The 25168-nt window shown below is 36.5% G+C and overlaps 1 protein-coding gene across 2 annotated transcripts in view; it reads right to left on the reverse strand.

Annotated features, from left to right (window-relative positions):
* The window catches only part of ERO1A (endoplasmic reticulum oxidoreductase 1 alpha), a 44452-nt gene that overhangs the window by 18237 nt on the left and 1047 nt on the right, over positions 1–25168 (reverse strand). For both annotated transcript variants that reach the window (XM_030854985.2, XM_030854983.2), the window contains exons 2-7: positions 17320–17439; positions 16429–16512; positions 14261–14299; positions 4636–4712; positions 4467–4540; positions 573–693 (exon numbers count right to left, since the gene is read on the reverse strand). In XM_030854985.2, coding sequence (XP_030710845.1) covers positions 573–693; positions 4467–4540; positions 4636–4712; positions 14261–14299; positions 16429–16512; positions 17320–17439 — 515 coding nt within the window. The remainder of the gene's footprint in view (positions 1–572; positions 694–4466; positions 4541–4635; positions 4713–14260; positions 14300–16428; positions 16513–17319; positions 17440–25168) is intronic.

Raw genomic sequence — 25168 nt, forward strand, 5'->3', positions numbered from 1 at the left:
ATACCTGGCACACCGTAAGTGCTCAAATGTTACTAATTATAGTTATTCTCTGAAAAGAATTTAACTTTAAAGCCGGTAAAATAACTATAGCCACAAAAAGAGGAGTATAGAGCACCAAAAAGAGAATTAGGAATTATACATCCTAATCTATTCCCTGCCACTAACTATATGATCTCTCTGGCTCTAGGTTACTTCATCTATAAAATGAGATTCTAGTACAGCAGAAACTCACAAAACATTGTAAAGCAACTATACTCCAATAAAAATTAATTTAAAAAATTAGATTCTATAATTCACTTAAGGAACATTTGTGAAATGCCTACCATATTCCCATAAAAGTCTAAGACTGTTCTAAGTCTCTTAAAGAACAAAGAATTATTTGTTGAAACGCATGTCCTCATGTTTCCCCAGAGGGGAACGGGATTAATGAACAAGTACATTTCCATGTCCAAATACATCCTTTAATAAGGTGAATTTGATTTGTTCTTTTAAATCATTGTGATTCTGTTTATTTGTTTATAAAAAGAAATGAACACATCTTTCAGGCATTTCGAAATGAAAATGACACATACTTAAAACAGTTTTCTTCATAGATGACATTCCATATCCTCCAAGCATCTGGTCCCTTGTAACCCGTGTAGCGCTCAGGATTCAGGAGCAAATCGACATATTCAGCATCAGGAGACTGTATGTCTGTAAAATAAAATGTTTTAATAATCTTCCTTCTTTTCAGTAACCTTAAAAAGCTAATATGACCAGACTGTATTCCATCGATTCTAAGGCACCACAAATGTAACAATGCGTCTAGGATTTAAAAACACCTTTTTAGGAGAAATCCTAAAAAGAAGGGAAAAGAAGGAACAAACACAGCCACATTAAATTACACACTGTTTACAAAAGCCTCTTGGTTTTAGAAATGGTAAAAAAAAAAAATAGGAATATGTGAATTTTAGAATTGAAGGAACATAGTAATTCAATTCTTATAAGCTGTCCAGGCAAAGAATATACCATACATCTCTCATCACATTAACCACAATGTGATGAGTTCATCAGTAACTGAGGTAAATGAAGACATATTAGTACCATACAGTTTGTTACCAAATACTTCCTTCTTACATGACCACCATCAGGATCCACTACAAAGCTGCCCCAAAGGTATAATCCTAAATATTCAAAAAGTTATAAGCAGGATGATATTTGTATCAGCATTATTTATAAAAGGGAAAATCAGAAGCAACCTAAGTGTCCAACAGAGCAGAGCACGGTCCCTGGAGCGGTCCCTGCCTGGGTTAGAAATCCAGGACCCACTACTTATTCACTTCGGTACCCTGGTCGAGTTATATAAATTCTCTATGCCTTGGTGCCCTCATTTGTAAAATGGAGATAATACTCATAGCATTACTGTGAGACGTAAAGAAGTTTATATGTGCAGAGTGCTTAGCACAACAGTAAGAGTATAATAAATATTAACTATGGCATTGGTATTATGATATAACTTAATAGACCATTTTACAGTCAACAGAACTGTTAAGTACAAAGGCTGTCTAATAAAATGAAAAGATAAGGCATTATAGAAAAGTTAATTACAGAGATATATGGAAAACATACCAAAATTGGTGGGATATTGGTTTCTCATATGTTCTATAAATTTGTATAATGTGTTATAACTTTAAAATAAAACCAAAAAATTATGGCCCCTGGTCCTCAGTGGCTTTGGGGAATTAGTTAATAACACAGTAATACCGGACTCATCGATAAAGCTTAACAGTATGAACCAACAAAGAATGAGGAAGTGAGTGAAAATGGCCCCAAAGCAACCAAAGTAGATGACAAAACTCTGAGCAGAAAGATGCTTACACAAGACTCCATCAAGCTCTCTAGAGTACCTACTTCTCATTTAAAAAACAAAGATAAAACTATGCTTGGTTATTTTTATCCCAATTCACAGTTCATTAGAGTCATAAATTAGGGGAAAATTTGCTTCTATAAACAGCCCAGTGACAGCACCTAGAAATAACTGAGAGTCCAAGGCAGAAGTAGCAATTAAAATAACTAGAAGTAAAAATAAAAATTTAAAAAACAATCTGCATGGAATCACATAGTTCAGGAACAGATATCTCTGTTCATCTCAATTAATACTATAGGTATTACCTCAGTATAGCAAACTATAATAAATTCATAAAAAATAACTCTGACTCTTAAAATATATATATAAATAACACTCAGCATCAAGTACTTTAAGACAGAAAACTAATCACCAAGGAATGATTAAATTTTTAATATCTTGCCTCATTAGAGATAAACATTAGTTGACATAATTTTACTTACAACAAATACTTACTCTCTCCCAACTTTACTAAAAAAAAGGTTACTATAACCTTATTTTGCCAGATAACAAAAGCTCAAATTTCTAATTAGGATTTACAAAATACCTTCTATCCTCTACCTACCATTTACATACATTATTTATTCCTTACAAAGCTGTCCATTTTTTTTTAATATTTACCCTCCTTTAACAGAAGAAACAAATATAAATGGACAAGTTATTCACCCAAGATAACAGAACTCCACCATATAAGGAGTGACTTATTGATTTGTGACACAAATGTAAGCATGTAGTCTTAAAAGGATACTTTGGTTAAAGTAGTACCATTCTTTCTCTAACACTGCAGGCCTAAAAAAATTATGCTGCATGTTATAAGTTGAATTTTATCTCACATAGCAATGTTTAAGCCAAAGAATCCTTGCAGAAAAGATGGCAAAGTTAGGGTTGGGAGAGCATTTTATCCCCCTTTCTTTACTGGCCTAAAGCTAGATATAAGTCTACAGTTCTTTACCCAACACCCTTGGGACCAAATGTATTTTGGAAATCAGAACTTTTCAGATTTTAGAAAGGTAATACAGTACATGCAACATATGTTCAACATTATTCTAGCAGGGACTGGGACAGCAACCTTTAATCAAACACATAAAAACATGAATATAAACATGCAGTAAAAACATGAATATTCACACTGAATGAAACTGTACTAAATTTAAGGAGAAAAATGTTCATTTTTCAAAGTTTTCAGATTTGAGAATTAGGAATAAAGGATTATAGATATGTATCTGCCAAAATATGGTCATGGTTTTTATTAAGGAAAGCATATGTATCTTTTTTTCCCAAAATGAAGCCACAAATTAAAAATAAGTACTTTCCCTTTTTCTTCCCTCTTTTTGCTGGGGGGAAGGGGTGTTGCAAGATTAATCTTTTGCTTATAATTAAAATGATCTATACTGTTCTTTTCACTGATTTTTTAGAAGATCATTAATCTGTTCCAAAAGAACCAAAGAAGGATACAAAAACTCAATTTGGTTTAATTTTGTTTAGCCAGTTAAAAGGCTAACAAACTTACAAAAAAGAAGATACTAAAAAAAAGGAAGACTAGGAGAATCTATAAATCTAAATAAATAAATCCATAAATCAAATGGTTCTAATGAGTTCTAGGGCTCCTAGATTTTAATCATACCAGAGCTCTGGCTTAGTTTTAGATGTCACAGACATAACTCATGGTTCATTTTTCTCTCTTCCAAAAATAACACAGCCCATCATTAAGGAAAACATTTAACAATCCAAGGCCAATATATCAAAAGCAGGTTTTTGCAATCTCTACCTTTTATCTATTTATGCAAAATACCTGTACATATCACAAAAATTATATATATTACTAAGTACACAGAACTGCAAAACTCAGGAGGTAAATTTTTCTTTTCCAGAAACTGGGTTTTCTTTTTAAATTGTTTTATTGTGGTAAAATATACATAACATGAAATTTGCCATTTTAACCATGTTTAAGAGCACAATTCAATGGCATTAATTTTATACATTCACAATGTTATGCAACCATCATTGCTGTTTCCAAACTTTTCTATGACCTCAAACAGAAACTCTGTAACCATTAACCAATAACTCCCCATTCTCCCCTCCCCCTAACTCCTGGTAACCTCAAATCTACTTACTGCCTCTATCAATTTGCCTACTCTATATATATCATATAAGTGGAATCATAAAATATTTGTCCTTTTGTGTCTGGCCTATTTCATTTATCTTAATGTTTTCAATGTTTATCCATATTGCAGCATGTACCAGAACTTCATTTCTTTTTATGGCTGAATAGTATTCCATTGTACGTGTATACCACACTTTGTTCATACATTCATCTGCTGATGGATACTTGGGTTGTTTCCACCTTTTGGCTGTTGTGAATAATGCTGCTGTGAACATGGGTGTACAAGTATCTGCTTCCCTGTCTTCAGTATTTTGGGGTATATGCTGAGGAGTTGAACTGTTAAGTCATACGGTAATTCTGTGTTTAGCTTTTTGGGGAACTGCCAAACTGTTAGAAATAATTTTTTAAATTATTTTAAAAGAATTTCTTTTCCTTAGGCACAATCTTAATATGTATAGTATAAAAAAAATGTTATACCATCAGCCTCACAGAAGTTGTCTGAGGAATCATCATGCTTGGTCCACTGAAGAACAGCCTTCTGTGTTTCTTCACTTTAAACAAAGAAAAGAAATAGAGGTATTCTTTTTCTTAAGTTAACATTTCACATGAAAAAGCATAAAATACTACTGCAAAAAAACCCCCAAACCTTAGAGATTCATCCACAGCTCCAAGTCGTTCAGCTTGCTCACATTCTTCAATGAGATTATTGGCTTCTTCAGAATACTAAAACAAAAGGGAAATAAATAGAATTCAACTGATTGCATTTTTAAAACTTTTAAAAAAGAATTTCAAAGGAATTTGGGGTTCTTTTATACCTAGCACCATCCCCCTGGCTTCAAAACTTAAAAAAAAGGGCTTCCCTGGTGGCGCAGTGGTTGAGAGTCTGCCTGCCGATGCAGGGGACACAGGTTTGTGCCCCGGTCCGGGAAGATACTGCATGCCGCAGAGCGGCTGGGCCCGTGAGCCATGGCCGCTGAGCCTGCGCGTCCGGAGCCTGTGCCCCGCAACGGGAGAGGCCACAACAGTGAGAGGCCTGTGTACCGCAAAAAAAAAAAATTAGCCCCACATTCCTCCTGGAGCTAAAAAATAAAAGTCTTTGCCCTTTGTCTTGTTGGCAAACACGATTTACTATTATGTTGACAAAATAAAGAATAGTTTATAGTCTGATAACTCATTATCAAAATGTCCATTAAGAAAATCTTTGAGGTTAAAGAAATCAACTTGGCAAGGAGTCATGGAGCAATGTCCCACTTTCCTAATGACCTAACTGTCAGCATCGGTTTTCTCTTCCATAAAATACGTGGTTGGGCTAGATCTTGTGTGTCTACGATCCATTTCAGCTCTAAATGCCATGATTCTAAAAATGCCCTGGAACCTACCAGATCTTATAAAAAGTATTCCAATATCTTTAGGTGCTTAAAATATATTCTTTAACAACCATATTTCTTCTCAATGTCTAAGTCACTATATATATTCTGCTAGCTGTGTACATGGCACAGGGGAAGTGAGTGTGGATCATGAGATTTCACAACACAAAAGTCATCACCACCATACAGCTAAAAGACAACATTGGAAGCAGGAGGCCACAAATTCAATCACTCAACAAATATTAACTGAGTGCCTATTATGTCCTTATTGTTAGGATGACCACACAAATGACTGTTCAGACTAGGACTCTTTTGAGGATAAAAGGGAACACTAAAATAACTGAAATGATACAATTTTTTGAAACGCTTATGTACTGAATTACAACGTTGTTTCATTATACTGGTCGACCTAAAGACAGTTCAATTCAAAAACTACTTTCAAAAATGAAATTCTTTTATACATAATTAAGTATTAATGCGTAAAGAGATATGATGTATTCAGCGTACTCTCAAATGTTTCAGAAAACAATAAGAATATGTATATACAAAAAGCATGCTGGGCTTTCCTGGTGGCTCAGTGGTTGAGAGTCCACCTGCTGATGCAGGAGACACGGTCCGGGAAGATCCCGCATGCCCCGGAGCGGCTGAGCCCGTGAGCCATGGCCATTGAGCCTGCGCGTCCAGAGCCTGTGCTCCGCAACGGGAGAGGCCACAACAGTGAGAGGCCCACATTCCGCAAAAAAAAAAAAGAAAAAAAAAAGCATGCTAAAACAAATGAGGCAAAATATTAAAGATTAGTGAATGTTTATAAAAAGTGTGCAAAATGCCTTTATATTAATATTGCTACTTTTCTATAAGTTAGACATTATTTCAAAATAAAAAGTTAAAAATACTTATCAAAATTGTTCAAAAGATAACATATACCTATGTATTTTAATATACCTATGTATATTTAAAACAAAATTTTTTTAACTTTATCATTATAATTACCTGAATATTAAAACATAAGTTAAACAAAATAACTTTCCTTAGTTCCAACTTAATAATTTAATCAGCTTTGTAAGTCACGTCTGTCTCAAAACTATGTCCATTGGCATTTTTTCTGAAGAAAAATAATTTTTCCAATATGCTTATTATTTTCAATGTTTCATAAAATTGCCCACAATCGTCTTCAAAGTTAATTTTAAGGTTAATCTGAAATAATCCATACCTTCAACTGACTCTTCCCTGCAGGTATAATTTTTAATTGAGAAAATATTCTCTACAGGTAAATATATGAAAATGTTTTAGCCCACATATTTTCGCAGTTCTATTCTTTGCCTCTAAAGTAAATTTCTTCAGTAAATATTCTAAGACAAAACTCATCAAATAAGTTGTCTTGATTTTTTAAATTATTTTAAATGTTTTGCCAAATAGAGATGCTATGAAATTGTAAGCCTTCTCAATTTCATTCCATTTCAGGTCAGAATATAAATCTATCCAGCTAAAAGCGAGCATTCAACAAGAGGAGACTCTTCCCACAAGGGGAGATTCTCCAAAATACAATTGTAAAATTTCAGAATTTAATCTAGTATACCATTTGAGCTTTCCTCACTTAATGTGTACAATTCCTCCCTCGTTTTCATAGGAATAAATAGTTAAGGTCTTTGTTTACAAGCTTTGTTATAATAAGTGCAACTTGCTAAACCTTCAAAAGCTGACATTTGTTTTGTTCTTTTCTTTAAGCATTCCATTAATTCATACTTGGAATAATGATTTTCTACTGATTTTGAAAATGCAACCAACATTTAGAGGGCTCATTTATTAAAAATCAATCAACACCCTAGAAGGACTCTTGGGTTATTTTACAAAATAGCTCTTCAAAGGCTCAAACATTTAAAAAATTGGATTGATGGTGGACAGCAAAGAAAGTCCTAATGCCATGCTAAAGTAATATTCTCTTCAGCATCATCTTCATTTCAAAACTTTATAGTCATTACTTAGTGTATATATAAAAACAAAAACCTACATATTTTGGCAATTACCACTTCTATCTTAAGTGGTAAGATATCACAGCATGTTTGGAGGCAATTATGAATTATGTATGTACCTCAACCAATTACAAATTCATTTCTGCTCCAAAGATTTCTTGATTTAGTAAGGACATTTTTTTTTTACCAGGACATTGTTTTTTATCAAAATCTGTAGTTGTATTATCACCACAAAACAAACCCTTTGTCTTCAATTTTGAACTTTAAATGAATTTATACTAACATTCAGTGACAAGTGTTTTCCTTCAACAGAATGAACTTCCGAAAGTTTTACTTTGAGTCCGTCAACTGAATGAAAAAATCAAACAATTTTTGGAATTAAATGATTTTCTATTGGAAACAGCTGATAATGGCATCATCTAATTACGTGCAAAGCTCTGCACTGGAGCCAACACATTAATAGCTATGACTTCACTCTGTGTATGAATAAGAAAATGCGGAATCAAAAATGAGCAAAATTAGTTTAGATCTAAGGTGGAAAAAGTGCAGAACAGTGGTTGCCTCTGGGGAAGGAGTATGGATTGACTGGGACAGAGTATGAAGCAACTTCCTAGGGTAACAGTAACGTTCTATATTGAAACACAAGCCTAAGTTACACAGGTGTATGTATTTAACAAATGCACACTTAAGATTTGTGCACTTCATTGTATATTAATTTTATGAAACATACACGTAAGCAAATATTGGACTCTACTTAATGATATACTTCCAGTTATGTATATATCTAGTTAATGACATATAGTGAGGGCAATGTGTACTGATGCTCACCATTTATTTGAAATGAATCAAAAAAATAAGATGGTTTAATGGATGGCTAGAAGGATCAACAGATGGACAGATATGTGGTAAAGTGAGTTTATGAAAATGTTAATGGAAGAATCTAGGTGATTAGTATAAGAGTATTCTTAGGAAAATTCCTTCAACTTTGCTGTATGCATGAAAATTTTCATAATAAAATATCAGAAAAATTTAATTTAGAACAGTTATTTAGTCTAAATGAAAAATCACATATCCCAGAATGATATGTAAATGCACTGTCTCCAGCTACACGTGTCAAATTGTTATCTTAAACGCAGTCTTCTTAAAACAAACACTAACTTACAAAGTAGATGCTAAGGCTGTGTCAGCAGATCTGTGTGTTTGGATTTTCATATGATCAGTGATACTTCCATGGCCCTTATGGAGGGTAAACGATGACCTTTGTGCAAGTTATATGTCATCATCAACTGTTCTAAGAAATGGAAATTCAGTACTTCATTTTTCATTAAACATGTATTTCCTTTTTCCTCTTTCAGTTATTTCAGGCAAAAGGATTCATTGTAAAATTTTAAAAGTACTAAATAGTAATAAGTGGTTGATTTGCACTATGCAATAAAGGATAAAGCCACTATAAAGGACTACTCTCTGTATGCAGGATTGCTCATCCTCTGTTTCCCATACATACTTCTCATAAGCCTAACCTATAATTTCCCAGGTTTTTCACTGACCAGTCAAATGGCAGCTTGGCAGCTTAAGATATATCACAGGTAGGACACATACCACAGTACAAATGGCTGCTAACTCCAAAACCAGCAGCATAGCAGTGGCCAATGCTTCTCCCCCCACTTGCCAAGACTGTAAGGACACAGGGAGGGGGAAGGGTGAGCTGGGACGAAGTAAGAGAGTAGCATGGACAGATATACACTACCAAATGTAAAATAGATAGCTAGTGGGAAGCAGCCACAGAGCACAGGGAGATCAGCTCAGTGGTTTGTGACCACCTAAAGGGGTAGGATAGGGAGGGTGGGAGGGAGATGCAAGAAGGAGGGGATATGGGGATATATGTATATGTATAACTGATTCACTTTGTTATACAGCAGAAACACACCATTGTAAAGCAATTATACTCCAATAAAGATGTTAAAAAAAAAAAAAAAGACTGTAAGGAGTTAGCTGTCCCCAGCCATTTGTGACTGACTGAAATTATTTTATCAGTAGTCACCTAGGATGTTGTCTTTGAAAGAAAGGTTTAGTATCCTGACATCTAGAAAAGGTCAGGAGAGGAAGGACAAGATATTATTGGTCATGTTTGTGTTGAAGTAAGAAGTCTTTAGTGTACATACATCTGAAATATTATATAAGAGAGAAGACAACAGAGGAAGCTAGAAATACAAAGCATTTGGTCAACCAAATCTATCCTAACTTATTTTAATGCAACTGTTAATATTTTATTTAAAAAATTTAAAACTCGAGCCAAATAATAAATCAGACAGGATGTCAGAACAACAAGCATAAACTGGTTCTGTCCCAGGCAAACCTTGGCATATGGTCACTTTATTTGCTCTTGTTACTAAATAAAGGCTTTGGATTTTACTCCAAGGGAGATGGGACACTTTAAACAGAGGAGAGATACAATCTGATTTCTTTGTTTAAAAAAAAAATCACTCTGGGGCTTCCCTGGTGGCGCAGTGGTTAAGAATCCACCTGTCAATGCAGGGGACACGGGTTCGAGCCCTGGTGTGGGAAGATCCCACATGCCGCGGAGCAACTAAGCCCATGCGCCGCAACTACTGAGCCTGCGCTCTAGAGCCCACGAGCCACAACTACTGAAGCCCGCACACCCTAGAGCCCACGAGCCACAACTACTGAAGCCCGCACACCCTAGAGCCCGTGCTCCTCAACAAGAGAAGCCACCACAATGAGAAAGAAGCCTGTGCACCACAATGAAGAGTAGCCCCCACTCGCTGCAATTAGAGAGAGCCCAAGGGCGGCAACGAAGAACCAACACAGCCAAAACTAACTAACTAAATAAATAAATAAATTTATTGGAAAAAAATCACTCTGGCTGCTGTCTTTAGAACAGACTAATATAGAGAGCATGGTTAGAAGTAGGCAGACCGTTTAAGAGGCTACTGCCATAATCCAGACAAAAAGTGATAATGACTTGAAATACAGCAGTAGCAATAAAGATTGTAAGATTCTGGGTGTATTTTAAAACCCTGTAATCAAACATTGAATTTGTTCACCAAAAAGCCCTCGAAACAATGACAACCCAGTAAGAATTAGCACCGCAATGGCTCAGGTTATGATCACTAAACACCATTTCTCACTAAAAGAGCTAAGCGTTCCATAGAAAAGTGGTTAATTCCAAGACTGAAGCATGAAAGGTACAAACTAAGCCTAGGACATCTTTTCATAATGGAAAGCAAAAAAATCTACTAAGACTACTAGGATCATCTCAAAAGGCAACAATTCCTAACTTGAAGGAGCTTCTCATGGCCAAAGATGGAACTCAAGTATTGAAACAAATAATGACTAAATGACTAGAGAAGATTCCAATACATTAAATATGTCAAAACTTAAGTTCATATTAATACTTAAAAATAAAAACCTTATTGGGCAACTTTGGAGGGTGCTGGGGCATCAACTCATAATTATTCTGAAAACTGGTAAACAAAGGAAAAGAATGAAGCATTTATTCTATGTGTTCTATATAAACTGTATTTCAAGGCATCCAAAGAGTTGACAAGAAAAGGTCTTTATACAATAATAATGGATAGTTAGTATAGGAAAAATGATAAAATTAGAATATCAATATTTTCAAACCCCTAATGAAATAACGCAACTAGTAATAATCATCAAGGCTGCTAAAACCTTCAGGTAAAAAGCGAGTAGGGAACATTATAATGGACGCATAATGACCCTAAAGATCAGTCTTAACATCATGAAAAAAAAGAGGAAACCAGACATTATGTGATGCAATTGTAAGTACACAGGAACTCTAATGAATATATATCAAAAAATTAATCTGAATCTGATAAGCCTTAATATCTAACTACAGGGCACCACATGCAAAAGAATGAAACTAACCCCTTTTTTACCCCATGTGCAAAAATCAACTCAAAATGGATTAAAGGCTTAAACTTAAGACCTGAACCCATAAGAAAACATAGAGGATAAGCTCCTTGGTACCGGACTTAGCAAAGGTATTTTGGATTTGACACCAAAAGCAAAGGCAACAAAAGCAAAAATAAACAAATTGGGACTACGTCAAACTAAAAACCTTCCGCACGGCAAAGGAAACCAATAACAAAATGAAAGGGCAGCCTACAGAATGGGAGAAAAATATGCAGATCAGTTATCTGGTAAGAGGTTAATATCCAAAATATATTAAAGAACTCACACAACTTAATGGCAAAAAATCAAACAATTCAATTAAAAACTGGGCAGAGGAACTGCAAAGACATTTTTACAAAGAACACATACAAATGAGGTACCTGAAAAAGTGCTCAGCATCACTAATCATTAGGGAAATACAAATCAAAACCATGAGACATCACCTCACACCTGTTAGAATGGCCATCACCAAAAAGACAAGATAACCAGCATTGGCAGGGATGAAGAGAAAAGGCAACTATTGTGCATTGTTGGTGGGAATGTAAACTGGTGCAACCACTATGAAAAGCAGCATAGAGGTTTCTCAAAAAATTAAAAATGGAACTACCAAATGCCCGAGCAATCCCATTTCTGGGTATATATCGCAAGGAAATGAAAACAGGATATCAAAGAGATATCTGCACTCCCATATTCATTGCAGCATTATTCACAATAGTCAAGATATGTAAACAATCTGTCCGTCAATGGTTGAATATAAAAAGAAGATGTGAGATATATATATATGATGAAATATTATCCGGCCATGAGAAGGAAGGAAATCCTGCCATTTGCTACAACATGGATGGGCCTTGAGGGCACTGTGCTAAATGAAATAAGCCAGACAGAGAAAGACAAATACTGCACGGTATCACTTATATGTAGAAACAAAAAAAAGGTCAAACTCATAGAAACAGAGAGTAGAAAAGTGGTTGCCAGGGGCAAGGAGGTGGGGAAATCAGGGAGAGGTTGGTAAAAGGGTACAGACTTTCAGCTATAAAGATGAATAAGGTCTGAGGATCTAATGTGTAACATGGTGACCACAGTTGATGTATCATTGTTGTTGTATCATTTATATTTGCTGAGAGTAGAACTTAAATGATCTCACCAAAAAAAAAAAAAAGATAAATATGTGAGATGATGGATGAGTTAATTAACTAAATGAGAGGAATCCTTTCAAAATGTATGCATGTATCAAATCATCACAATGTACACTATAAACATCTTACAATTTTATTAGTCAACTGTACCTCAATAAAGCAGAAAATAAGTAATTTTAAAGGGGAATCTGACTCTGATAAGCTATAATACTTAACTACCAGTTTATGGAAAATGAAGAGAGTGATATGTTAAATGACATCACAGGGATACAATCACTAAATACATAATGTGGGAAATTCTATAGGATATTGATTCATTTCCTTCAACACATAAGTGGCAAAGAAAGAAAAAGGGCAGTGGGGTGGGGAATGAATCTAGATTAAAAGAGACTTAAGAGCAGGAAATGTTCAAGTAGAACCAGAAAATAAAGAAGTGCTATCAAAAGGGAAAAAAAAAAGTGATGGGGGTATGTCAAAGGGACACAGGAGCCAACTGAAACAGCTCCCAAGTGTGAAAACTGAAACGATATGAACAACAAAATAAAGGAGTACTAGGTTATAATCCACGATAGAAAATAAATACCCACAAGACAAAGAAATGATTGAACAAATAAGGAAATGGAGGGAAAAGATAACAAATCTCTCACACTGAAGAATTCCAAACAATTTATACCCTCAAGGAGATGAAGCACTCCTAAAATGTGGGCGGCGCCTAGTAACTTCCTTCCAAAGAATAAAGTATGGAAAGGGCAAAAAAAGAATAAATCTGCAGTGGAGAAAGCTGACAAAAAATACCGCAGCCAGGTGATCAAGGTTAACATTAACAGTGATAAGTCATGTTGATCGTATGTACCCTTGATATAGGATGTGATGAAATGGCACTGTTTCTTTTTTAACCTCTGTGGTCTTCTTTCCAAAAATACATAACCCCAGTCTAATCATGAGAAAAATATCTGACAAATCCCAATGGAGGGACACTCCACAAAATACCTGACCAGTACTCCTCTGAAACACCTTATCGAAAACAAGGAAAGTCTGAGAAACCGTCACAGCCAAGAGGAGCCTAAGGAGACATGACAACTAAATATAATATGGTTTCCAGGATGGGATCCTGGAACAGAAAAAGGACATTAGGTGGAAAACTAAGGGAAATCTGAATGAACTATGGACTTTAATTAGTGATAACATGTCAAAATTGGTTCGTTAATTGTAACAAATGCCCCATACTAATGTAAGATGTTAATTATAGAGGAAACTGGGTATGGAATATACGGAAAAACTGTACTATCTCTACAATTTTTCTGTAAACCTAAAACTATTATAAATTTTTTAATTTATTTAAGAAGAGAGAGAGAGAGACATAGAGACATCAACCAAGCGCAATGTGTGGAATATGTTTGAATCCTGTTTTAAATCAACTATTAAGGCACATATGAAACAACTAGAGAAATTGGAACCCTGACTTTGGTTATGTGGGGCTTTTTTAGTGCTTTTTGTCTTCGAGATGTATATGAAGTATTTGTAAACAAAATGAGTTATCTCAGATTGGCTTTGAAATAACTGGGAGAATGGAATGGGAGGTACAAATGAAACAAGATTGACCACATATTGGTAATTGCTAAAGCTGCGTGATGGGTACACATGTTTTATTTTGTTTTCTCCCCTCTACTTTTACCTTTCAAGCTTTCTTTAATAAAGGGTTAAAGAAAAGAAACAAAAGAATTACAGCCACTGAGTACAAATAACTTTCAAGGGGTTTCACTGCAAAGGGGACCAGAGAAGTGGGGTAGTAGCTGGCAGGGGAAGTGAATTTTTTTAGTTTTTGCTCAATACTAGACACGTTAATAAGTATATGTACATACCTTGTAGCTTGAAGATCTAATTCCATCAGGAACTTCATCCTAAAAAAAATTTTAAATGCTTTTAGATGACATTTATTCTATCTTCTGAAAAAATATTTTAAAGCTCTATGATTTATAAGAAAAATTCACAGAACAAATTACTGAAGTTAACAGGTTATTTTTTAACTGAGAATAGTTAGTCAGTCTTTATGATATTTCTTAAAAGTAAACAAAAAATCCGTGCTTCCCTGGTGGCGCAGTGGTTGGAAGTCCGCCTGCCGATGCTAGGGGACAAGGGTTCGTGCCCTGCTCCGGGAGGATCCCGCGTGCCGCGGAGCGGCTGGGCCCGTGAGCCATGGCCGCTGGGCCTGTGCGTCCGGAGCCTGTGCTCCACAGCGGGAGAGACCACAACAGTGAGAGGCCCGCGAACCCAAAAAGGAAAAAAAAGGAAAAAAAAAAGTAAACAAAAAATCCAACAAGTTATGCTATGGATTATACACATGTTATATTACAGCACGGAAATGTAAAAATAGCCACTTAGCCATTATTCCTTTTTTTTTTCTTTTTTTTTTGCAGTATGCGGGCCTCTCACTGTTGTGGCCTCTGCCGTTGCAGAGCACAGGCTCCGGACGCGCAGGCTCAGCGGCCATGGCTCACGGGGCCAGCCGCTCCGCGGCACGCGGGATCCTCCCGGAGCAGGGCACGAACCCTTGTCCCCTAGCATCGGCAGGCGGACTTCCAACCACTGCGCCATGTGGGATCTTTCCAGACCGGGGCACGAACCCGCGTCCCCTGAATCGGCAGGTGGACTCTCAACCACTGCGCCACCAGCGAAGCCCGCCATTATTCCTTTTAATGCTCAAATTGTCCCACATTTGGCCACTAGAAGACCCACTAAGTGCTGACCTGTGTCTTTTTTATCTGACCTGTGTCTTTATCTGCACCTGTGTCTTATTTATATTACCCCAGTAATCTTTAACAGCACTTTTTGTTTTCTGTTATGACAAGATACTCCAGGTTCATCTTATATATCTCTTGTTCCAGTCTTGGAATCAACCATTTTTTAAGGCGCTTTCCTCTTTCAGAGGAAAATGGTACTAGTTTTTAGTTGTGTGTTGGCCACTTAATAACACAGGACCTATCTGCCTATCCTCAAAGAGATGCTGTGAGTAGAGATAATGATGTATGTGGGAGAGCTCTGTAAATTGCAGGGTCCTATTCTAATGCTAAGTATATTCAGTACATTCCTGAAATAGATTACACCTGCCCAAAGGGAAGGACCCACACAGGGACAATCACTTTATTGTGTACTCTTCTACACTCTGAACTAGGTCAATGTATAGTCTTTTCCTATGACCAGATATTTAGGTGGTTTCTAATTTTTTCATATAATAAACTATGCCAAATTTATAGACTGATTTCAGCAGAACTGACATCTTTACAATATTCAGTATTGCTTTATGGCCATCTTTGGACATCTATCTAATTATTTTAGTTAGTGAAATTCTTAGCAGAATTGCTAGGTCAAAGGATATGTACCTTTTTTATTGTTTGGATACATTTGCTGAATTGATCTCCAAAAAGACTTAGCCACCAGAGTGCTCATTTCTTATTCCCAGACTAACACTGGATACTGTTTTTCTTTTTCACATTGGCCAATTAATAATGGAAGTGAAAGAACATTGTTCTGATTCACTGTAAAGGGGATAAATAACTGGCCTTTCGACTGACAGAGAGTCCAGCCTCTATGGGCAGCCAATCTGAGAATTCCTAAGTAAAGCCAGTGGTTTTGTCCAGACCCTCCCCAAGGAAGAAAATTAATACATCCACAGAAAAAGGGAGAGATTTTATTTGTACCTCAATTAATTTCATTTTTTTTTAATACCACAAACACAACTTTGGGTAAGACATAAGAAGAAAAACAAATATCAAGCCAGAAGAACTATTAATCTCAGTAATAAATCAAAGGATTATATTAACCACAAAATTTAAATTCTATTATTATGAAGACAGAATAATTCAAAATAGGTTTTATATTTGTAAGTTTAGGTTTTTAATATGTTAATTTTAAACAACATTATATTTAACCTAAGGATTGAAATGTTATTTCAGTTATACTGGCCCCTTTCAAAAGTCACAATTATTCAAAAAAACATGTGACAGTTCTTAAACGTATACACTGTTCTTACCGATTGACAAAGCTTGACAGCACAATCCCTTCTTCCACACTGGCTGATATCATTCCAGAAAGGACACGGCCTTTTCAGGTTTACCTGTAAAATAAAATATTAGAAAAAAGTTATAAAAGAATTTTGAGATTATAACAGACAGATGTGGAATTATGATACTATAACCTGGTCATGTTATCAGCTACAATTATTCTATTTCTTCCACTATCAAATTTCAGTGGTGGTATAAGTGTGTAGCTGGTATGAATAAATTGGTAGACTTGGTTAAAATGACAAACTCTGCTACTAAACAGACTCTGAACAGATGGCAACGGGGAGCCAAAGTAGCTCATGTTATCACTGCTCAACTCACAGTCTTCTTTTTTTTTTCTTTTTCAACTCACAGTCTTTTAATGAAAGTAACAGCTAACAGACAACTGTGAACTCAGATTGTAACTACATACTCCAATGATGAGGTTTTCTAAACTCTTTCAATAGATATCTCAAGATAAAATGTCACAAGTGACTTGTTAGAACAATACAGGTCAGAACAAAGTCATGCTTCTTCTCAAAAATACTTCTCTTTTTAAATTAATTGGAGTAAATCTGATGTTTTAGAATGTTATGAACAACTCATGACTTTGATAACGATAAAACAGTTTCTGTTCTGACTTCAATTTGACCAACTAGGTTCTAACTCTAGTGTTCAAAACTCAATTACTGAAATTAAAAGTATCCAATGGGTCGTTTTAGAACCATATGGTTCATTCTTGTGAACTGCATTTTCCTAATATAGCCTTGCTCAATTTTAAATAATAAGCGCAATTTTGAAGCTTAGTGATTCCTAAGAAAATGTAATTACCCATTTAAACGTTAAGTGTTCCTATACCAAAAAAAAATTGTTTTAAATACCTTGTAATATCTAAAGTAGTCGCTTTCCAGGAGTTTTTGAAGTCTTGGGAAAAGCCTGTAGTTATTAAATTTATCAATGGTTTCAACATCACAGGTACAATCATCCAAGTAACCACTAACCTGTTACAAAGAAAATGGAATATTATATCAAAATGTCATAGACGCAACAGGGTTTTTTCCTTACATGGTTATGATAAAAGAGCCCTTTACTCAACCAACCCCTAGCTTCCCTCCTCCCCATAATTTTCTGAGATGGGACATGACCATAATCTAGTGAGGCTATTGCTCTTACTATATACCTATAGGAACACAGTGGATACCTTTTGTAGGGTGGGTGTACTGAGCTCATAATGACACACATACCCCCAAAGAGTTGGTCCCCTGCAGCCACTCTATAACCCTGCTCCCCAAGGCTGACCGGGGTTGGGTATCTAAGCCAAAACAAGTCATGGTCCCCTCTCCAGGAATCAGGAATTGAGGCTAAGAAGGAGCAATGTCTCCGTCACTAAACCAGTGAACAAGTAAACTCAGACCATATTCCATCACATGAACTGAGGACCACGTGAGCCAGTTGGCAGAGAGAGGAAAGATTTTTAAAGACACAGAGAAGCAGAGATAGGAGATGGAGAACTTATGCTAGCTGGATTCCCTAGGGTTTGCCTGCTCCCACTTCCACCATCTTTCCTGAAGCCCAGTGGCATTCCCATCCTTGGTTTTTCTGAGACTATATTCTTATAATTCAGTTGTCTCTGTCTTTCCTTTATTTTAGTTTCCCACAGGATGTGTAGGTCACAGACTAGCTTGGTGAATGTATAAAAAGAAGTGATATTGAATTTATAAGAGAAACAATAACTCATTATAAGGATCTAACAACCCTCAAATATTGGCCATGACAATTTTTATAGATTTGAAATGGTACTTAGAAATGACTTATCCTTAGCAACACTGAGATAGCAAGTTAACCACAAAGCCAATCCTGATCTTCAAATGCTTAAAACCAATGTCTTAACTGTATTTACTAAATCAAACTATTAAATCATGTTATAATTAGAGGCAATGGGAAATCATATTATAATCAGACATTGTTAACAGTTGTGAAGCTAAAATTCTGAGATGTTTATTTGGGACTAGGCAAACACCTAACAGAATTAATTAAGCAGCGCTTATAAGTAAGTAAAAAAAAAATTATGATTTTTTTAAACTAAAATTTTTATTTTTTTAATATACAGCATGCTGCAGAAAAGAGATCCTTATACTTTGGTCTGAATATTTACATTATAAACCACTTTGGATTATATTTTAGGGAGAGTTATTGACCATAAAAAAATAATTTAAAAATCTGTTGGTAAGGAAACAAATTAAGAATACTTCATTGAAATACTGAATTTAGGTGTTTTCCTTTTGGAATATGTAAAATCCTACACTATCTTTTAATTTCAGAACATCACAAAACAGTAATGGATATTTTTCACCTAAGAGATAAGAATACTTGAGATGATGACGGCAATATTCAAGAGCTAAGTTTTTTGTTTGTTTGTTTAGCCAATTTGCCTAGTCTTATTTGTTTTGGACTAAAGAATTCAGTTTCTAGAAATCTGATCTACATATTTTGTCACTGTAATAACTATTTTCATTTCATACGCAAATGTGTCCTTGTTTCCTGTAAAAATTATCTGAGTACACAAGAATCTTAGAGTCCTAATTTTGGGTACCAACAAAACAGAAGTGCTTCTAACCCAGATGATTTGATTTTTCACACCTCTTTCTTTTGAGCCTTCAAAGCAAAACTTCTAAGAACATAAAATAAGCTACTGTTTCTCCTCTCGGACACAAATTATTATACAAAGAACAACAGGCACAAAGGCTGCAAAGGCCAAAGAGACACATGCCAGATAGAGATATTAAATCACAAAAGAAAAAAACACAAAAATCTTAAGAGGAAGGGTTTGAGGCAATCCATTTCTCCCCCCACCCTAGGAATTCATTTTTAAGGTAAAAATCTATCCTCCCCTCTTTTGGAAAGCTGCCCTCAGGTACCACTCACCCCCTGCTCAGTTAACTGTCTCTCGTATGTGTTCCCATGACACTCCACATACTCCTACACAAGAATTACCTCACTGTACTGAATGTATCTATCTCACTCCCACCCACTAGAGTTAAGATCCTTGAGAGCAGGCTCATGTTTGTTCACTTTTGTATTCCCGGTACTGAGCACTGTAGACAGCACACAGTAGATGCTCAATAATTATTTGTGGAATGGGTTGGTGAATGAATTAATGAATGCTGTCCGTTGTCACTCTCATTCACTGGAGCCCAGCACTGCACTGCCTAATTATAACTGTGTACTTCCATGTCACCTATGGTGGTGCTCAGTGCCAGACCATGCCAACTCAAGGGGCAGGAATGCACTCACAGAGCAAGGAAAGCAAGCAGCAAAGGCAAACAACCCTTTGTGTCCAATATTCTACTGATCTATGTCCTAATTACAAAGGGAATGATAAGAAGCCCCACATCAGAAAGAAATGCAAGATGCCTCCAGAGCAGAGGTGGCTTATAACCTAGAGGCCACAGAGGAAGAGAAGGCAGGACAATGGGAGATTTAAAAATCTCCTGACCCTTACCTTAGAAATTGAGTAGGAGGTATTACCAACGACAATGACAGGCCACAGGGCAGCTAAGGAGGTACAGCAGCGGGTGAAAGAAGTTTCACTGGATGGAAAGAGTCCAGCAAAGGAGAGGCAGGAAGATACTGGGAAATCCAAGCCACCTGACTGTTCAGATAAGCTTGCCAATAGGCAGCAGAACCTGATCCCTGGAAGGAAGTCTGGCAGGTATGATTCCAGGCCCAGTTCTAGAAAGTAGAGAACCAGGCATGTTACCAGAATAGAGTCTCAGGAAAAGTCTAAGGCAGAACTCCAGTTGATGGACCCAGGGCAGAACCTTGGAAACGAAGCAAAGTCCTATTACCTAAACTAAGACCAAAAGACAGGTGCTGATTTATAAGAAGAATGGCTTGATGCTGTACTTCAAAATGTGCTATGGCTGCATAAGTAACCACTACACTATCTCCCAAAGTGAAACAGAACTCTGGCCCTACCATAGGAATCCAAATCTTTTAAAAACGCACCCCTCTCCCCGCCTCTGCAACATACACACAAAGTGCTTGATGAATGCTAAAATTTGAAGCTCGCTGCTCTAGGCTTCAGGTGATGATCAGCTTTGGTTTTGTGGAGGGCCAGACTAATAGGAAGCAATGGAAAGGCCCTTGTTGAGGGTGGTAGATATAAGGACCAAGGTAGGCCTCACACACAATATCACCCAGTTTAAAGTCCTGGTCTCTTAAGAGCTGGAAAGCCTTTGAAGGCCTTCTCTTGCTATCTTCAGAGCAACCCAGCAATCCCCTCCCTCACACACCCTCAAGGGGAGGTAGTGTATAACAGTGGATAGCAGGCAGGCTCTGGAGTCAGGCCTTCTAGGGTGGAATCCCATCTCTGCTACTTATTAGCTGTTGACATTGCCCCTGCTTTTTAACTTCTCGAGGCCTCAATTTCCTATCTGAGTACAAAAATAGAAGTAACAGTAGTTCCCATCTCAAAGAGTTGATATCAAGATAAAACGACCCACAGTAAATGCCCAGTAAATGTTGATCATTACTATTACCCTACCACTGCTTAAATGCTTCCAGTGACAGGGAGCTTGCTATTCCCCCAAAGCAAAAGGCCAGGTTTGCAGTTAAAATTCTCCAAACATTTTACATCTGAAGCTCCAGTGCAACACACAACTAGATAACCAAATGTTAGCTCCATTTTTTCTCCATTGACTCTGATTGGTTTGGACCAAATACCAAAATACAAAAGGCAAGGGAAAAGAAAATACACTGGCCTGCTTGTTCTCTAGTTTTTGGATAGAGGTATCCTTTACTTTGCAATGAAAGACAAAACAAAAAACACTTTCTAAATAGTCTTCCTGTGTCCCAACAACTTCCAGTCCTACCATAGATTTTTTTTTCCAAAGCACTGTAAGAATATATTCCTCATACTTGTACGAAATACCTTTCAAAAGTGCTCAAAATGCGCTTTATTTGGCAAAGAACTGCAGTTGTGCTAAATTTTATTGAGTTTTATGACCATTAGAAAAAAGAAAAAGAACATGAAAAACATTCATTCACTGACAGAGCAGACTGGGACAACTGCTAAAGAAAGAATAGAAACACCAAAAGATTCTATCCTGGCTAGTAGGCACCATTCTAAGAACATGGAATGCTATGAGCTATTTCTTCTTTAAAGTCTTGGTCTTGCTAGAACTTTAAATTGTTGCTAAATGACCCAAAGTATGGCAACCAACGTTAAATACACTTTGGTCCACTTGCTTTGTTCAGAAAAGCCTGGAATGTTGGAAGCATTCACAGTCAATGCACCCCTCTCCAGTATAACCTGTTTCAAAGATCCCTCTGACTAAGTATTAATCCTGGACTTATTTCCACCCACCACTTAGCATATTCTCAAGTGTCTCTTCCATGGCCCAGCCACTCTGACTAACAAAAACTCTTTTTTTTAAATTGACCTAAACAAGACACCCAGACAAGTAAGTCTGCTAAAATACATGAATGCAGAGTGTATCTACAACGCACTCCAAAGGAAAAATAATCCACCTTTGAAGTAGCTATGATGGATTATGTGAACTACTCCCCTTTCGTTAACCTGACGGAGATCTACTGCATTCAAGCAAGTGGATCTGAGGGTTACCAGCATTAGCCATATTAAGAGAGATAAAACATCCTGAGTATAGAAGTTTACAAACTCATCTCTAATTAATTTTAAAAAGATGAAAAAGATGTCCATACTGCCTCCGTATCTGGGCTTCAATATCTCTTCTGAGGTGATTTCTTTAAAATGCATCCTGGGATTCCATGAATTGGAACTTAAGTTCTGTTGCATTCGTTCTATCTAATGGTGCATAATGAGGAAATAATTGTCACAAAGGAATAAACTCTGAAATACCTTCATTTACTTGAAGCCCATACCTACTACAATGATATTTTGATTTAAAGAAAGGGTGAGTCCTGATTTATGGGGTTTTTACACAAAACTGTACATGTGTTAGACTTCACAAACTTGTATACCAACAGGGGGGAAAAAGCCAATTTTCTGTGTAAAAAAATGTTTTTTAACAGAATGATACAGGGATTGGGGGAAAGGGAATGTATATAAGGAAGATTTATAAGTTCCAGACAATTGATCACTTACTTTGAGCAACTAAGCTGAAGCACTGTTCTCAAAAGAACTTACAACATATAGTGAAAATGGTTTTAATAGGATGTGATGTCAACTAACAGGCATATGCAATAACTCAGGGGTCCCCAACCCCGGGGCCAAGGACCTCTACCGGTCCGTGGCCTGTTAGGAACTGGGCTGCACAGCAGGAGGTGAGAGGAGGGAGAGCCAGCGAAGCTTCATCTGCTGCCCCTCATGGTCGGTGGAAAAACTGTCTTCCATGAAACCAGTCACTGGGTCCAAAAAGGTTGGGGATCGCTGCAGTAACTGACTAAGTTTAAATATTCATTGGAAGCTGTCAACCCATCTTCAATTAAGAATATACTTCAGCTCCTGCAGTGTTCACATCTTGTATTATAATTTCCCTAACACTTGCTGCGCACCAATTATTTACCAGTCTCCGTACTCTGGAGTGTCAGGAATTGGGACTAAATTGTAACTTTTTATTTTTTGATCTCTCAAAACTTGTTCATAGTAGGCCTCAATAAATGCTTATTGAATTTAGTCTGATTATTTGTAGAGCTTTGTGCAGTTTACTTCAATGACTTTCTAAGGTCGAATAACTAACTACATGCTGCTCTGGCTCAAATCACAACCCCTAAGTCAGGCACCCATGCAACAGTGTGGTGAGGGGTGATGGTGTGGTAACTCAAGGCAGAAGTGGTAAGAGGCACAGGCAACAGGAAGAAAGAAAGGGATGTGACTATAAACAAAAAAGAGTCAACAGGACTGTGTGGCCAGTTGGAAACTGCAAATAGAACCAGGCAAGATTTGAACTTGTATTTCCAAATCTCAGGTGAAAATTTAGTTTCTAGCGATATTTACTAACTTTTTAAATTTTTTAAAAATACCTAGGATCCCCACCTCTTCCCAAGCCCCAAAGAACATGATGTGCTGAACTGTAAGCTCTTCAGAGCAGGGATTATGCCATAGTTATTTCTGTATTCCAAACTCTCAGATCAATGTACATAGTGTTTATAAATGTTTTTTGAATGAATAATTTGTTCCTCCCCTTATCTTTTCTTTCTCCACTTTTTTCTTTTATCTGTCTCTCCCTCTGTTTCGGTGTGCATGTCAATATGTTTGTCTCCATCTTTCTCTTCATGTCTATTCGTCACAGTCCCCTCCCTCCTTTCCTCCCCTTTCCCCCATCCCTTCTATTACTGAACATAATTAGAACTAAGGTACACGTGTTTCATTTATTGAATTGGAATTGATGGTCTCTGTTTTTAAGTTTATTTAAGTAAACCATTTTAAATTTCCCTTAAATTTTTTTTTACTCATTTTATTATTTTTTAATTTGGCTCTGGAAAGAAAAAGTCACTCTTGTTCTAAAAGAAAAAGAAAGAGGTCTAACAGATTTTTGTGTATTTTAATCTTGAAAATATTGTGAAAGAGTAAAAAAGCCTAACACTAATCAGAAGAAAAAGTAAATGAATATAAAAAACTAAAAGCTCCCCAATTTTAATCAAATATCTAAAATGGTTATGGGGGAGGGGAGTGAACGTTTAAAAGTTCAACATGTACTTTTATTCCATTATCCAAATCTCTAGAATATAGTTGAAAATGTTACAATGGAATCCTTCTGCACTGAATACCTTATTTTTATTTTTTTTTGCGGTACGCGGGTCTCTCACTGTTGTGGCTTCGCCCGTTGCGGAGCACAGGCTCCGGACGCCCAGTCCTGGCGGCCATGGTTCACGGGCCCAGCCGCTCCGGGGCATGAGGGACCTTCGCGGACCGGGGCACGAACCCGTGTCCCCTGCATTGGCAGGAGGACTCTCAACCACTGCGCCACCAGGGAAGCCCTGAATACCTTATTTTTAAGTCCCCTTATTTCTAATTTACTTATTTTTAAATGTTTAAACTTTGTGATACATTATATTTGTAAGCAGAAGAAAAATTACCCTTTTTCTTTTAAGTACTTGATTGTATACTGTTCATAATCACTGAAGGTAAAGGAGCTTTTCAATCTCTTAGTTATAAAGCAGCAATTTTCTTTCAATTTCTCTTACACCTTCCCAGCTATCACTCACCCCAACTTCCAAATCACTCAGCAAAAAATAAAATCCAAGAATTTAAAGCAGTGAAAGAGATGACACCTCTTCTCATAATATTTAAATTCTTCTTTCCTCTGTGAAATAGTATTACCCCCCCTACACACATAAAATGTTATTTCTGATAAGTTAATAGTAACGTCTACTTAAAAGGAACAATTTGGATACCCATATCTCAATTTTGTATAAAATGTAATTTTTATCAACAGAAGCCAACCAAAAGGTGACTTTAAGAATAATGATATTACAATATCAGATATTGTGGGCACCAAAAACCTGTAACTTTCTTTGAATTTTTTTCTCAAGGAACCCACATCTCTTACTAACAGAAGGAAATAATCATAATAAGCTTGTAATTAAACTTGTGCACTGAGGACCGTTCTCCCAATTCAGACCAGCAATATGGATGTCACGGTAAAAGAGTCTCACTACATTCAGGAAAAACAAAGGACACATAGGGCGAGTAGTCACAGGGCAACCGCGGCCCCCAAGACACCAGGCAGTTAGGCTTAGACACAG

The sequence above is a fragment of the Globicephala melas genome, chromosome 2, assembly GCF_963455315.2.
Source record: "Globicephala melas chromosome 2, mGloMel1.2, whole genome shotgun sequence".
Lineage (NCBI taxonomy): Eukaryota > Metazoa > Chordata > Mammalia > Artiodactyla > Delphinidae > Globicephala > Globicephala melas.